The sequence below is a fragment of the Cebus imitator genome, unplaced genomic scaffold (genome assembly GCF_001604975.1).
Source record: "Cebus imitator isolate Cc_AM_T3 unplaced genomic scaffold, Cebus_imitator-1.0 Scaffold120, whole genome shotgun sequence".
NCBI lineage: Eukaryota > Metazoa > Chordata > Mammalia > Primates > Cebidae > Cebus > Cebus imitator.
This window is the reverse complement of record NW_016107435.1, coordinates 1,463,164-1,480,691: the sequence shown is the minus strand read 5'-3', so window position 1 is coordinate 1,480,691 and position 17,528 is coordinate 1,463,164. Positions and strand designations below refer to the sequence as shown.

The following is a 17,528-nucleotide window of genomic DNA, read 5'->3' as shown; positions in this document are numbered from 1 at the left end:
TGTTCTCCTAGATGCCATTAAGAATATTGGTGATTCATGGGAGAAGGTCAGAGCATCAACATGAATAGGAGTTTGATCAAAAAGTTGATCAGACCATCATGGATGACTTTGAGGGGTTCAGTTCTTCAGTGGAGGAAGTCACTGCAGATGAGCTAGAAATAGGAAGAGAACCAGAATGAGAAGTGAAGCCTAAAGTTGTGGCTGAATTGCTGCTGATCTCTGGAAAAATTTGAGCAGATGAGGAGTTGCTTCTTATGAATGACCAGATAAAGTATATTCTTGAGATGGAAGCTACTCCTGATGAAGATGTTGTAAACATTGTTGAAATGACAAAAGGAGTCAATATTCCGTAAACTTAAAGTAGTGGCAGGATTTGCAAGAATGACTCCAATTTTGAAGGACATTCTGCTGTGGGTAAAATGCTGTCAAACAGCATCACATGCTACAAAGAGATCTTTCATGAAAGAGTCAGCTGATGTGGCGGACTTCATTGCTGTCTGTCTCTACATGAACGCAACCACCCCAACCTTCAATCAGTCAGTAGCCATCAACATTGAGTCAAGACCTTCTACCAGCAAAAGAATTCCCACTCACTGAAGGCTCAGATGCTGATTAGCATTTTTTTCTTTTAGCAATGAAATATTTTTAAACTAAGGTATATTGTTTTTTGACATAATGCTATTTGCACAGTTAATAGGATATAGTATAGTGTAAATATACATTTTATATGCACTGAGAAATGAGACAATTTTTGTGATTTGCTGTATTGTGACGTGTCTTAAGGAGTGATCTGTATCTCCCAGGTATGCCTGTACTGTTAGAGCATGTTGACTACAGTTTCTTCATACATTGTGAGTGTCAGGTGTTAAGGATGCAGTCCTGAGTGAAAGATGAGCAGGGGCCTTGTCTCTGGGAAGCTAATAGAATAGTCAAAAAAAAAAAAAACCATGTTCAAATAAACATGAATTACAAATGAGCAAGTTCTAAGGAGGAAGGCTGTATTGTATGGTCCTATGTGAGAGGTCCGGATTGAAGGCTGTGATGTGAGGGAAACCTGGGCAGGAGGTAGAAATTTCTGAGCCTCTTGTGTAAAGAAAATAGGGTGAATAGCATTACATCGTGAATAACAAATATCCTTGATGCCCTATCAGATGTATTCAGTTTCCTCAGCATAATAAGCAGGGAAGTGCAGGGGAATTATCTCAGAATGCTTAACCTTTTGTAGCCTCTTAAAGCTAGGAAGACAGCCATGCAGAATGATCTAAGCTCTAGAAATAACCAGTACACTGAGTGTGAACATATATGGTTATTAAAGCGTTGATGGTCTAAAAATGCAGAAGAAACTCTGTGTTTTGCATATTTAGGCTTTTTCCTTTTAAGTTTCTGGTACATCCTAATATCTAGGGAAAAAAGATAGCTAATATTCTATGGAATGGTTTTGTTTAAAACTTAGTTAACCATTATCAGAAAACTGACTCATACAGTCGCTCTGTGTGTAACAGTTTAAGAAACTTCCAGGCTGTTTTCCAAAGTGGCTGGACCATTTTATACCCTCACCAGCAGCGTCTGAAGCATCTGGCTTCTCCACATCCTTGCCAACACTTGGCTTTGTCTTTTTTATTATAGCTATCCTACTGGGTGTGAAGTGATGCCTCATTGTTGTTGCAGTTGCATTCTGACAGCCAGTGACATTGAGTGTCACTTTGTGTGCTTATAGGATATTTGTATGTCTTCTTTGGAGAAGTGTCCATTTAAATCATTTGTCGTTTTACAACTGGGTTATTTTTATTGTTGAATTGTAGGAGTTCTTTACATAGTCTGATGTTAGGCCCTTATCAGAGATAACATTTACAAATATTTCGTCCCAATTCTTGGTCTGTGTTCTCACTTTCTTGATAGTGTCCTTGGAAACACAAATGTTCTAAATTTTGACAAGGTTCATTTTATCTTTTTTTTTTTTTTTTTTTTTTTGCTGCTTCTGCTTTTGGTCTTATTTCTCAGAAACAATTGCCTAATCCAAGGTTGTGAAGATTCATGCCTGTTTTCTTTTATGATTTTTGCAGTTTTAGCTGTCATACCTAGGTTGCTGATTGATTTTGAGTTATATTTTTATGTCGTATGAGGTAGAAAGTCTAACACTTTTTTGCACATGGACATCCAGGTGTTGAAAACATTATTCTTTCCTCCATTGAAATGTCTTTGCACCTTTGTTAAAAATAATTAGTTAAGAATGTGAGGGTTTATTTCTGGGCTCTAAATTGTATTATTTGCATCTATAGGACTACATTTGCCAATATTACACTGTCTTAATTAGTAAGTTTTGAAATCAGGATGTGATTCATTCAACTTTGTTCTTTTTCAAGATTGTTACAGCTATTTTGGGTCCCTTGATTTTCTATGTGAATTTTAGGATCAGCTTGTCAGTCTCTGTAATGAAGTTAGCTGAGATTTTAGGAATGTAATAAACCTAATAATTCTCATTCTAATAATTCCTGTTAACATTGAGTCTGCTGATGACTCTGTAGAGTATATAGAATATATTCTAAGGGGTCAACATTACAACTTAATCTAGGTTGTGTGGTAGGTCTGTGTATTTTCCCAAAACCATAAGCATGACTTTCCCAGGTTCTTCTTCTTGATTGTTAGTTATTGTCATGACTTAAGACTAACCTGGTATTATGAGGAGTCTAGTGAGGAAAAGTTACTTTGTGGACAAAGGACCACAACAAAGTGTGTTCTCTTTGGAGGGACAACTTTGATGCTGAAAAATGTTATCCAAACAGAGAGTGACTTTGGGTGGATTATTGAACCTCTTTGATAATGGTTTTCTATGTAATTAAAAGGGTGGATTTCTAGATTTCTCTCCACTGTGATATTCTGTGGCTGCAAATCCCCCCCTTTTTTTTTTTTTCCATATTTTGCTGGGAATTGATCATATTTTAGATGATACAGAAGACACTGCCTCCACACATAAACATGTTCCTCTGAGTGTTAAATTTTTAATCATTGTACCATGGCTTTGAGATATTTTTATTTTAAAGGAGTAAGTAGTGGTGGAGATTATAGTTGAGTTGACCAACTTCATATTCCTTAGTTTTAGTAAAATAATCACTTTTAATTACAGCAATTTGCCAAACTTCAAAAAGTTTAGTGTGTAATTTAGAAATCACCATTTAGCTTTTTAAAATTTGTGATTTTAAATGAAATTCAGATACATTTATATCCTACTTTGTCATTTAAAAATATAGTAATCACTTTTACATTTAGTAGGTGCAGTAACATTTACCTACTTTTGAATGTTTAGGGTGTTTCTCTATCACATTCGTAAATGATTCTATGATGAACATCTGTACAATTAGCACTTTCAACTGTGGGGGAAGTTTCTTGTGATAGATTCTTAAAAGTAGTATCAGGAAATCAAAATATGTACATATTTATAGTCACCGTACTCAAATAGCCTCATTGTTTTCCAAAAGCTTCTTATCTGTTTATACCATGGTCAACATAAAAGACAGACTTTATCATGCTTTGGTCAATACTGGATATTACTGTTAATTTTTTTTGGCTAACATAATTTAAAATGTTACATCATTGTTTTAGCTTAACCTTTATCAGTTATTTTAAAGAAATTCCATTATCTCATAAGACAATGTAAAAGAGCAGGAGAGGAATGAACTTTTAAGGCAACTAGCCCAAGGTCAGGACACTTTCTATTTGTTGGGCTTGTTGCTAAGCCTCTCCACGTCTCAAATTTCTCATTTGGAGACATGGGAATATTGGGGGAATAATTCCCGGTAAGGGAATAATTTGACATCATAGAATTGTTTTACAAAAGGTTCTCAAATAATAATTACTTCAGCTGCTAGGAATGGTAATGGTGATGATCTTTTATGTTTTTATAATTCTAGTGGCTTATTTTTAGAGTTCTTTTCCAGGAAGTTGAATTATTTTAAATCCATAAAACAAGCAGGAAAGACTACTTAAAGTCAAGAACCATCCTCTTGGGGTCTCAATGTTGTAATTTATTTAAAGGCTATGATACTGCAAGATTCTAGTTGACATTGACTCTAAAAAAAAATCTTGGCTTACTGTTTATAAGGAAAATGTCACACATACCACAGCATACTATTATTACCTTGGTTCTACCACATACTAAAGCCAGTGCGATACCAGAGGCACCAGAGCTGTATTTATCCAGCACCCTGATTGTTTTACACAAGATCATCAGTCTCAGGTGCCAGGGTGTCTGCCTTGGAAGGTAGAAAATGCACTGCTGCTTCCACAGTTATTTAGTAAAGACAGCACAGGACAACAGGGCGGCTTTTTGCCTCCTTTTGCCAAGTGTTGGGAAGAGGTTGCAAGGTGCAAACCTGCTGAAGAGGTGATGCCAAGGATGCCTGGGTTTATTCTGGTGAGAGCAGACAGAAGGCCATTTTTCACTGTTGTTTTACAATCATCGTAACTGTCTCCTTATATTTAAAAAGCAGATGCTCTAGGCCGGGCGCGGTGGCTCAAGCCTGTAATCCCAGCACTTTGGGAGGCCGAGGCGGGTGGATCACGAGGTCAAGAGATCGAGACCATCCTGGTCAACATGGTAAAACCCCGTCTCTACTAAAACTACAAAAAATTAGCTGGGCATGGTGGCACGTGCCTGTAATCCCAGCTACTCAGGAGGCTGAGGCAGGAGAATTGCCTGAACCCAGGAGGCGGAGGTTGCGGTGAGCCGAGATCGTGTCATTGCACTCCAGCCTGGGTAACAAGAGCGAAACTCCGTCTCAAAAAAAAAAAAAAAAAGGCAGATGCTCTTTTGATATGAGATGCGTTTGTTGTTTTGGTGTTGGGGTTTGGGAGAAGTGGATCATTTAGTTAATCTTCTTGAGACAGTGGCCACCTTTTAGGCAGGAGCTAGATCTTTTTCAGATATATACAAACTATTCCAGATAAATTAGTTGTAAACACACAAAGTAATTAAAACACTAAGAATGTAGACTTAAATAGAAAAGATCTTTCCAGGAAAACTAGTATAATAGAAATGATTAATAATTATGACAACAGAAGCTTTAAAAAACATTAGAAACAGGCTGGGTGTGGTGACTCACACCTGTAGTCCCGGCACTTTGGAAGGCCAAGACAGGTGGATTGCTTGAGGCCAAAAGTTTGAGACCAACCTGGGCAATATAGCGAGACCCCATCTCTACCAAAAATACAAAAAAATAGCTGCGCGTGGTGGCATGCACTTGTAGTCTCAAGTACCCAGGAGGCTGAGGTTGTAGTGAGCTGAGGCTGTATCACTGCACTCCAGTCTGGGTGACAGAGTGAGACTCCATCTCTAAAAATAAAAAGCATTAGAAACAGTATTTATAAGCAAAGAACAAATTGAGGTAATATCAGCACAGAACTCTTCATTGAGCTCTGTCAAATGAGCAAGATAAAGACAAGTCTATAATAGAAGCTAAATGAACATACCACCCAAAGAGATCTACAGATTCATTACAATCCCTATCAAAATCACAGTGTAATATTTTTTTTTACAGAAATAGAAAAAACAATCCCAAAATTCATAATGAATGACAAAGGACTGTAAACAGCGAAAACAATCTTGACAAAGAACAAAGCTGGAGACATCTTAGTTCCTGATTTCAAAGCATATTACAATACATGGTAATTAAAACAGCATGGCACTGGCACAAAGATAGACACAGACCAATGGAATAAAATAGCCTAGCAATAAATCCATGCATAAATGGTCAGCTGATCTTCAATAAGCATCCCAAGAGTACACAATAGGGAGAGGATAGTCTCTTTATAAGTGGTACTGGAAAAACTGGCTATCCACAAGCAAAATAATGAAATCGGACCCTTATCTCTCACAGTACACAAAAATCAACTCAAGATGGAGCAAAGACTTAAATATAAGATCTGAAACTGTAGAACACCTCAAAACGTGGGGCAAATCTTGATGACATTTTTCTTGGTATGACACCAAAAGCAAAGTCAGATGGGAGTACATCAAATTACAAATCCGCAGAGCAAAGTGGTCTTTTAATAGCATGAAAAGGCAGCCTATGGGATAGAGAAAATGTTTGCAAACCATATATCTGATAAGGGGTTATTTACCAAAATAATTAAAATCAGGATGTAAGAGATAATTGTATTCCCATGGTCATTGCCACGTTACGATAGCCAGGATGTGGGAACAACCTGAATGTCCATATGATAAAGCAAATGTGGCATAAACACGCAGTGGAGTATTATGCAGCCTTTAAAAAGAAAGTCCTGCCATATGCAATGATGTGGATAAACCTGGAGGACAATATGCTAAGTGAAATAAGCCAGTCATGGGACAAATACTGTATGATTCCACTTACGGGAGGCATCTAACATAGTCAAAGTCACAGAAACAGAGAGTAGAATGGTGGCTGTCAGGGCATGGGAAGCTGCTGTTGAACGGTACAAGGTTCGTTATGCAAGGGCAAAAAGGTTTAGAGAAGTTTGTTACAGCCTTGTGCCTACAGTTAACAGTATCGTATTGTTCTCTTAACGTTTTGTTGAGAAGGTACGTCTCATGTTAAGTGTTCTTGCCACCAGTTAAAAAGACTAAACAGAAAAGAAATATATGAAGTACTAAGGAATATATAAAAAGAGTTTACCAAATATGAATTAAAATAATGTGCTCTCAGTTCCTGCTTACTTTTAATGGTAGTACCTGGTACTGGGGAAGAGTAAGAAACAGCGCTCATGCATTCAGCTCTTGAGTGTACATTACAGCAGCCGTAGCGTAGAGCAGACACCTTCAGGACCTCTGGTTTTCAGAATTGGTTCTAGGAAAATAATTTATTTACTTATTTACTGCTTTTCAGACTTGTTTACAATGGGGGAAAATTGGAAACAACCTGTATGCCTTACAGGTGTTATTTAAATTACGTTCATTGACATTCTCAAGACATTTTTGAAGCCATTAAAATAACAGACAGGCTTATTTAATCCCGTAGAAAGATATGTGTGAAAAATTTAAGTTTAATACATTTATGAAGCTTATATTAAGTTTAAAAACAAATTACAGAGCAGGATGATGTGTAGTAATTTAAATTTTAAAAAAATATTCTACAATGAACATACTGGTTTTTGTTTTTAAAAACAAACATTGTACATGAATTCAAAGCATTACTGCTTTTGATTTAAACTCTTATTTATTGCAAAATAAAAGGCAATGTCACTGTTCTTTGAGAACTTATTGTCTTACAGGTGGATGGAAGTTGACAGTTTTTCTAATTGCTTTGTATTAATTTTTTGATAATTACAATGTGTATTCCTAGTAAGGAGGAGGATAGTATGGAAAAATTGGGCCTTAAGCTGAAGGTTCTACAACTGGAATACAGAATTGAACTTACTACATTAAAGACTGTGAGGAATAAATTGAAGAAAATGTTGCAATTAATGCTGTGTTAGGGGAAGTAAGGCGATAAATGTTAAGATTAATATTCCATATTAGGCTAAGGAAGATCGGTTGAATAGAGATGCTTGAATCTGTGAACAAGCCACTTGGTTTGAATTGTAATCATCTTCCTCATTCTTTATGATCATTAACAGCATCAAACAGTAACAGATAAATTGAATGCATTTTGTATCATCTAAGTGTCCCCATACAGAATATACTAGAATCTTGTCTGGAATCGTGACTTCATTGTTTTCTAAATCACTGATTTAAAAGACACATTTCTATACAGACTTCAGTGGAATTTGTTTGACTATACCATGTTATTACAACATGTTGACCTACCCTGCATTTTGTATCATCATCTTTTTCTGACTCCATGACTTTTGTAAAACATTAGGAAAATACAAAAGCATATAATAAAGAAATCCTGCCTCTTCCACCTCCCAGAGCATTTGCTGACATTTTGGCATGTTTGCTCCCATATACTTTATCCTTTCTGTTTAAAATTGATACCCTACATTGCATAAAATTTTAAGCCATGGTTTTGTTTTCCACTGATGTCCTAATATAGGCTCTGCTTCATAAAGACTCATCTTTTTATTTTTTATTTTATTTTTTTGAGATGGAGTTTCATTTCACTCTTGTTGCCCAGGCTGGAGTGCAATGGCACAATCTCTGCTCTTTGCAATCTCTGCCTCCCGGGTTGAAGTGATTCTCCTGCCTCAGCCTCCTGAGTAGCTGGGATTACAGGCACCTGTCACCATGCCCAGCTAATTTTTTGTATTTTTAGTAGAGACAGGGTTTCACCATGTTTGCCAGGCTGGTCTTAAACTCCTGACCTCAGGTGATCCACCCGCCTTGGCCTCCCAAAGTGCTGAGTTTACAGGTGAGAGCCACCGTGTCCAGCCCAAAGACTCATCTTATAGCTAACTTTTACAACTACAAACTCTTCTACCTTAGGCACTAAAATTGCCTTATTTTTTTCCCTACTGTCCTCAGTGATGCCTGTCTTGTCCTCTTAATACTTTGTAAAATAACAAAGACGCTTTTTTTTTTTTTTTTATCTTTTGGAACTTCTCTCACATTTGTACAATTGCAGAAAATACAGAGTGCCTAAAGTGGTAACGGCTGATCCAAAATCAAAGAAATTTTTGAACCAATTTTTTACCTTGGTTCCTGCCAGAAGCGTATATAGTATAAAAATAGTTGTGACCTGAAAGTAATTGCTAATCCAGTTATTTAAATGAGCAAATAAACATAAAATGTATAAGCGAGTGCCTGGAGCAGTGGACCGTAAGTGATGGCGGTCCCTGTTTATAGATTGCCAAAGCAGCTCCCTTGTCTTGGTGCACTTGTGCTGCATGGCCACCAGGAGGCAGACTATGTTTGGGAAAGAATTGCAGCCCAGTTTGTGCAGTTCTCAATCATGTATCTAGCACACCTGCTGTTTGTGTATTTTGCTGTACTTTTGGCTTTCCTCCTCACTGGCACTGTTTTTGTTTATTCCTTCAGCTTCTTGCTCTGCTGTTAAGAAATATCATTGACAATGATTATTTTTAATATGTGTGATAATAGCTTAATGTAATTCAAGTAAAAATGTTAATCTGATTAACTGGTGATTAGATTGCTAATTTCTTTAAGGGAATCTAAAGAATTTCTTTTTTAGCAAGAGTAATATAAGGCTGGGTGCAATGGCTCACACCTGTGATCCCAGCACTTTAGGGGGCCGAGGCGGGTGGATCACCTGAGGTCAGCAGTTCAAGACCAGCCTGGCCAACATGGTGAAACCCATCTCTACTAAAAATACAAAAATTAGCTGGGCATGGTGACAGGTGCCTATAATCCCAGCTACTCAGGAGGCTGAGGGAGGCGAATCACTTGAACCCAGGAGACGGAGGCTGCAGTGAGCCGAGATCGCGCCATTGCATTCCAGCTGGGAGACAAGAGCAAAACTCTGTCTCAAAAAAAAAAAAAAAAAAAAAGAAATTTAAAATGTACTATTATTGAACAAACAACAAACACAACCAAAAAAAAAAAAAAAGTCTCCTACTATATGGAGTGGTGGCATGTCTGTTTTTAATAATATCAAAATTTGTTATTCTATTTGTGTTTTTAATGCTGATTGGTATCTTGGTTTTTAGAGGTTTTGAGGGGTAGAGGAAAAGGTTATGGCATATTTTTAGTATTTAGAATCTGATAGGAAAAGGTGTTTAGGTTTTTTCATAATAACAAACTGGGATGAAGTAAAAAGACAGCACCTAAAAGCAGCTTGTCTTGACTCTAATTCCTTGATCATTTGTGCTTCACTTGCCATGCTGCAGTGACTGTATTTAGAAGGTTCGTTGTCAGTGTATGAACTAGGTGTATTCTCACAGGAACCCGTGGCAGGTTATTGGGTCTGTCTCCCTTGCTGACAGCCTCTAAAATGGCAAGTTAGAGGCCTGAGGGAAGAGGACTTACTTAAACTTTCCCTTCCACCCTCCCTCTTCCCCTCTTCATACCCTAAATACTCGATAGAATTTGTAAAAGAATAACTGCTTCCAACCAGTTTTAATAGCATTTAATAGAGTTATTTGTGGTAACAATTCTGCATTTATTTTTAAGTCTTATTTCCTAGGAAATCTTGGAAACAGGTATAGTATATTTTTAACACATTGTTTTGTTGTACTTTATAAAATTTTTTAAAAATGTTAAGAGCTCGAGCTATTCCTGGTTTAATGGAATTAGCTTAAGTGGGCATATTGTTGTGGTTAATTCTTATGTCCGTGTCTTTGTTTTTCAAGTTATTTTGGTTTTTGCCATTGTGTGTTAACGTACTTTTACAAGCCACTCTCCTTAAATAAAAATTAGTAGGTAATAGCAAGATATACTCATAACTGTGCCTCCCTCACTCTCCTAGTCTTGAAAGACCACTGGAAGAGACCACACTGTGTTCCATAAATGCAATCACTCAAGCAATAAATGCAGTCTCTAGAATATGCCTTTCTGATGGACTATTCCTGTGGAACTCTGATACTACATCTGGTAGAGAAACCGCATTAATCTTTTATTGTTGATAATTTGTGAGGTCCTCAGCTCATGGGAATTAAAGTCGAACTTTAACCTTCTGACAATCTGTCATTAACATAGTAGAATAGAAATTTTATTAAACATTGTAGTTGGGAACATTGATTGCCTGGTCTTTTTTTTTTTAAAAAAAAAAAAACTTCCAAAATATCAGGTTTATAGGTTTACATTTAAAATATCTAAAGAAAAAAATGCTCATGTTATTAGTGCAAATATGAGTGAAAAATGTTATAATCAGGACACAGTTTACTTTCATGAAATCTTAACCTTTTTCTAATTACGAAATAAACATGAGGCACTTGAAGTAGTTAATTTCCCCTAGCGATCTTTCAAGTGGTTACAGGATCTGTGACGTTACCGGTTGTTCTGTAAAGCTCCTAAGACCACCCACTTTCTCCTCCCCTTCACCATCTCCCATCTCCGATGAAAACCATAACAACTCCACAAGCATGCACAGTGTGATGTAATTCAGAGGCTGCTTCTGGAGCTGCAGGAAGGAGATTTTACTCAGAGGAAGAGCATCGTTCTGGCCACATCTGGAAGTGAAAAGGGAAGCCAGAAACACTTGGCCAGCCCTGGGGATATTTTTCTTCTGTGCCTCTGGTGGAATTACTTTGCTGTGTAGGCATGCTTCCTCTCACTGTATTTCTTGGCTTTGAAGAGTACTGAGTTTAAAAAGACAGTATGTGACAGTCCATGGAAACTGCCTTTTCTGTGAAATCTCTCCACCTGCTCCGAAGACATGTTGTTGTCTCCCAAATTCTCCTTATCCACCATCCACGTACGACTGACAGCCAAAGGATTGCTTCGAAACCTTCGCCTGCCTTCAGGGTTTAGGAGAAGCACCGTGGTTTTCCACACAGGTCTGTCTTGCATAGATCTCTATTTAGTGTTGCACGGGGGACATCTTCATTCATTTGCAGATGTTTATCAGATATTTTTCCAAGGAAACAGATGATTGGAGAAGGAAAGCTCTCTCTAATGAGACATTAGGCTTCATTTAAAAATAGTTTTCTGTTGTTTCAGAAAACTATTAGCATCAGTGCATAATACTTGTACCGTTTGCAAGCAGACTGGGGTGTTTGTGTTTATGGAAGACAGAATTGTTGCCTTGGTGTTGTTCCTAGCTCTTTTGTCTATCATCAGCCAAATCTGTGAAAATCAGCACCTGTTAAATTACATTTTGCTTCAAATGGTTGGGAAACAGGACATAGGCAAATTTAGAAGAATATTTCTTTTTCCTGTGGGGAGATGAGAAGGTTTCTATGGTTTTTCACTGGATAGTTTCTGAGTGAGATTTTGACAGTTGATTTTCATAGGCTAAAAGATTTCTGTTTTCTAAACACTTCTGAAAGAAAACATCATTCTAATGGCTACAGGGAGGTAAGTGAATCACACATCTAGTTTTCCAGTCTTCATAGTAAAAACGTTTTCAGTCTCAAAATACTTCCCCTGAGGTTTTTGTTTGTATCTACTTTTTACGTTCTGTGCCTAAGATGAACTTAAATTTAGTATATATTTTAGGCACATGTTGACCTGTCTGCTCACTTTTAGGGGATTGGGTTGTCTTATGTTGCTGCTTTTGTTCTAGGTGATATTTACAACTACAGTCAATTAAATCAATTTTATTCTGTAAAATAGGTAACTGTGGTACTGTTAGATTTGTTTTGGGCTGGTCAGTGTTAAGTGTCACAGGATGGTTTGATGAGGATGTAAATAGAATCTTTTTTTTCTGCTTCATGTTCATGTGACCCCCTCATGTATCTTGTTTTCCACTGGCTCATCTCTGTCCCTGGTGATTTTTTTTTCAGCTGACTGTCTTTAGTTTTCCCAGAGGCATCTCCCTTCTCTGTGGGAGAATTCTCATTTTTTCCAGCACCTCTCTCTCATGTTTCATAACTCCCCTTGACCTGTCATTTGAGTTTGCCAGCCTCTCCCTTCCAGTCTGAGCCGACAGCTGAAGGTAAATGCGGAAGACAGCGAGGAGGTGGTCAGCAGTGGCCTTTCTCTCCCAGCCTAGGGCCGCTGCAGCCCTTCCAACTGAAAAAATTAATAGGTGAGGGAAAAAATAACAAAAAGTACCCTATATTTGCCATAATTTGTATGAGCAAAAGTAGCTCCAAATAGCTTTTAAGTTTAACAAGTTTTTTTAAAAAAACAGTGTAATCCACCCTCCAAGTTAAAAATAAACAGTGTGGAAGGTTGTGCAATGGGTGAATCTCTCTCTTACCCAGGGGCCCTGCCTGCTCTCCGTGGAAGCAGCTACTCTCAGGCTGCTGGTACAGCATTCCTGCACATTTCTAATAACCTGGAAATCTAGGTCTTTCTTATTCTTTTTTGTTATACAGGGATAAAAGCGTACTGTATATTCTATACCTTTTTAAAGTTCATGTATTTTAGATTTTCATATGATCCCATGTTTATCCTCCTCATTTAAAAAGTAGTCCTGTAACATTCCATTGTTGGCTAAGTCATGATTTACTTAACCAGTGCTCTAGGAGTAGACATTCTGAGTTGTTTGTAGTATTGTTGTGAAGCAGACAGCTTTCCAAGACAGCTTACAAAAAACACAAGGCTTCTTTCACCAGAGTTTAGTTGATAGTGGTGTACTGGGCACATTTTATTTTCTAAATTCATATACAAGTATTTTTTGTTTATTTGCAGTCATAATCTTTTGAGCTAGAGTGCACGTAGAGGTGATCTAATCTGTCTAATTTCATACCAGGAAGTCTGAGGCACAGAGAAGTGAATTCACTTGCCCGAAGACATACAGTAAATGGCAGAGATAGGACTAAAACCTGGGACCTCTGTTTAGAATTTTTGGCGTACATATTTTGCAGCTGCAAATTTTGCTGTAATTTTGTTAGATCCAAGGAAAACCAGGGATGGAGAAAGTGTTTTGTGTGTTGGAAGCTTTTTAAAATCCTGTAAGGAATATAATTCTCCTTATTCCCAATATAAATCTTTTGCAAGCTTATCCATATTATGTTATTTTAACGTCTGAGAAATTGTCCGTCAAATGGATATTGAAGCCATCGCGGTGACTTTTACCGCAGTCGACTGTCAGCGGTAACTTGGGCTTATATCTTGTGTGAAGGAAGTGAACTGGTGTTGGTTGCCTTGATGATATTGACCTGGATTCCAGGAGTCCTGGATTATAGCCGTTATTCTGCTAGTAACTAAGCGAATGACTCTGTGCACCTGACCTCACAGGGCTACAAAACAAGGGAATCGGATGAGATGACTTCCAAGTTCCCCTTAGCCTCAGCATCCGTGACTCTTCTGGCTGAAGATTTAAAAACCTTCAATGTATTACTCTGTCTGGAAATTCGTTTTATCTAAATATATTCTCTCCTTATTTTTGCCTCCTAAATTCAGTTAATACTCCTGAGTTATCTGTTTCTTTTAATGACACCATGTGTCTGGTCATCAAACCCCACCTTTGGTTTTTTGTTTGTTTTTGTTTTAGATGGAGTCTTGCTCTGTTGCCCAGGCAGGAGTGCAGTGGCGCCATCTCTGCTCAGTGCAACCTCTGCCTCCCAGGCTCAAGAGATTCTCCTGCCTCAGCCTCCTGAGTAGCTGCAATTACAGACATATGGCACCACAGCCAGCTGATTTTTTTGTATTTTTAGTAGAGATGGGGTTTTGCCATGTTGGCCAGACTGATCTGGAACTCCTGACCTCAGGCAGTCCACCTGCCTCGGCCTCCCAAAGTGCTGGGATTCTAGGCATGAGCCACTGTGCCCGGCCAGACCCCGCCTTTGAATCATTATTTGTCCTGATTTATCCACAACCAGTTGGTTGCAGAACTCTACGACTCCATCCTTTGAAATCTCTCTTTGTTTTTACCCCCTGCCATTACCCTAGTTCAGGCATTTATTATACTGAAGCATTGAAATTGCTCTTCTTGGCCGGTGCCAATGGCTCACACCTGGAATCCCAGCACTTTGGGAGCCCAAGGCAAGAGGATCATTTAAGGCTAGGAGTTTGAGACCAGCCCTGGAGACTTAGCGGGACCCTGTCTCTACTTAAAAAACCATACACAAAAAAATTATTCTTCTAATAAGTGAAAAGTGGCCAAATATTAACAGTTTTGTGTAATCCAGCCTCAGATGTTGATTGGGCTTTCTGAAGAGTTTTGTATATAGTCTGTGCCTCCAGCCTTTCCCTTGCTTCTGACTGGTCCTTCGAGTTACAGATTAATTCATTCATTTCATACAGTAGTACCCATTAGACATGTACTGTGTGCCAGGCATAATAGTAGGTGCTGAAAGTGTGGCTGGGACTAAGTCCCACAGGGACCCTGCCTTCACACAGCCCGCTGTTTAATGGGAGACAGAGCACCAGGTAATAATGCAGGATGTGGATGGGTGCCCAGGCAGCGCTTAGCAGGTGGAGGGACTTTTATCCAGGTCCTCCAGTGGAAGTGCCTTTTAAGTTGGGTCCTCAGAAAATGGAGAAGTACCAAGAAACAAAGTGTTTTGGCCGGAGAAAACAGCATGTATGTCAAAGCCTGGAGGGATTGGGTGAAGGGCTCCTTCAAGGAAACAAAAGAGTTGTAATATTTCTGAGCATAGAATGTGGTGGGAGGGGGGCTGGCCATTACAGACATCCAGCCAGAACAAGCTTTCTCACTGATCCCACGCACAGGGCGCTGAGCACTCTGATAGCTATTACTGGGGGGCATCCACCTCTGGCAAAGCATGTTGTTGGCTCCAGGTTAATCTTTCCTCTGTAAATAGGGGAGAGAAGAGAGAGACAGTGAATTTGTCAGGTACTGTGTGTTACGTTGCAGGATGTCAGGCACAGATGAAAATCTAAGAAGTCCAGTGAAGACTTCACTGACTCGCGGAAGTGTCGGCAATAGTCTTTCTTACCAAAGTATTAAAGTCGGTCTATTTCAGAATTTTGCCTCAGCATATTAGTTCTATTTTTATAATGAGTCAGTGGAGGGAAAAGACTTTGCTAAGATATATTTGCTGCCACTTAGCATTTAGTTTTTGTATGAAGCTGGAAATTCTTGTATTAATTACTGTGAAGAGTGCCATTTGAACGTCACAGGTTAATTTCCTCCTTGACTCCAGTGAAGGCAATTCACTGCACTAAAGGCAGAATTCTTTCTGCTGAGCTAGTGACATTGAAAGTCATTTCTGCAGCGAAAAGGGGAAACATGTGGACCTATGTATTGAGAAACGGCAGAGGTAGTATCAGGACAAAATATTTCTATTACTTTTACCATTTTATTTTTAACTTTCAGGTTCAGGGAGACATGGGAAGGTTTGTTACATAGGTAAACTCATGTCACAGAGTTTATTGTACAGATGATTATTTCATCATCCAAGTATTAAGCCCAGTACCCAAGTTATTTTTTCTACTCCTCTCTCTCCTCCTACCCTGCACCCTCACATAGACCCCAGCGTCTGCTCAACAGGTGTTCAGTAAGAGGCAGGCAGAATGTGAATGCATTTGTTTAATTAGGATGAAATTCATTGAATTATATTTTCGCATTTGGTATTCACTTTTGACCCCTTTTAGATCGAATTAACAGCTTCACCAAAAAGCAACTTACTTGTCTTACCTGAGGAAAATCAGCTTTGAGGTGATGCAGTGGCTCCGCCATGTCAGGGTCCACATCTCTGCTGTCTTAGCCCTTACCTCATGACTGTTGCCTCATGATCTCACAATGGCTGCTCCAGGAAGGAAGAAAAAGAAATAAGGGGTGTTGCCAGGTCGCTTAAGCTTCTGTCTCATTGGCCGGGCATCAGTCACATGACTGTATCTACCTGCAAGGGAGCCTGGGAAATAGAGCATGTGACATCTCTAGTCTCTGTCCCACAGACAGGTATAAAATAGTAAGAGCCCTATGGCAGTATCTGCCACAGAGAAGGCAGAACAGGTATTTCTCAAGCAGATGTTGGTTGATTATAAAGTAGGGGAGTATATTACTTAACAAGTTGTCTTGCTTGCTGTTTTTTCTCTATTCTATGCATTTTGGAGGGGCATTGATTAGCTATTTGTAATGATTTGAATTAAACTTACAAGTTGTTTTGTTGTTTGGACATAAGTCTTAATACTTGATTTTTGATCTCCTAAGTGAATGAATTTTCAGTTGTAAAATATATTGGGAAGGAATGTATTCAACCTTAAATGGGGTTTTGTATACTTAATGTTATTAGGAGTACATTTATGGATGCGTTAGGGATTCGGAGTGCATTTTTTCATGTACTGTTAAGGTAACAGTAAATAAACTTCTATTTCTCTTGTGTTTTTTAAACTACAAAATGTAGATGTCAGTAAAGCCATATTAGAAAGCTTCCATTAAAAAATAACACCATAAATTAGAGTTTGCGTGTAAAAAGATAAAATTCAGGCATTTGTAGAATGCTGAAGAAACCACAAGGACCAAGATGAAGAAGAATGAGAGATGTAGCCTTTCACAGCCCCTTAGTTATCTTACAGTGAATCCAGATTGTTCTTGTCCCCCTCCTTGAAAGCAGTCATGAAAGATTTTTGTGGGCCTCTTGCCACATAGACAGGCATTTACTAAGGACTGACATTAGGAGTGGCGTGAGGCTGAAAACGTTTGTCGTAGATCGATTCCAAGCTTCTGTGGCTGTGGATGTTTTGGAGGTATAGCTTTGCCGTGATGTGAAAATCTGCCATTTTGTAGTTACAGCTTTCTATTGAAGAAGACAATAAAGTGGTTAATGGCGTTTTGTTCACAATAGGCAAGATTTTGATAAGTTTTTTTAAGTTGAAAGAGACAGTATGTCTTAATCTGACAAGTTTCAGATAACTAGAGTTTTACTACACTAAATTATGTTTTGATGTAGTATCTTTTTTCATACAAAAATGGAAAGTAAATCATAAATTATGGTTTGAATTCCAAATGGGAAGAATAGCAGTGTTTTCCTCCAAGAGATACTGGAGGAATATGGCAAGCTGTATATAGTAAAAACTTGTTTCGTTAGACCAACTTGTTCTAGTTAATAGAGAATTACCCTATAACTAATATATATTATGA

General features: G+C 38.3%; 1 protein-coding gene across 7 annotated transcripts in view; it reads left to right on the top strand.

The window, feature by feature from the left end:
* Positions 1-17,528, top strand: part of MTUS1 (microtubule associated scaffold protein 1) — a 156,502-nt gene that overhangs the window by 92,135 nt on the left and 46,839 nt on the right. Inside the window, exon 1 of one of the 7 annotated variants that reach the window (XM_017539646.2) lies at positions 10,890-11,367. The exons of the other annotated variants lie outside the window; for them this stretch is intronic. Coding sequence (XP_017395135.1) covers positions 11,247-11,367 — 121 coding nt within the window. The 5' untranslated portion in view covers positions 10,890-11,246. Of the gene's footprint in view, positions 1-10,889; positions 11,368-17,528 lie in introns of those variants that run through there. 7 annotated transcript variants of the gene reach the window in all.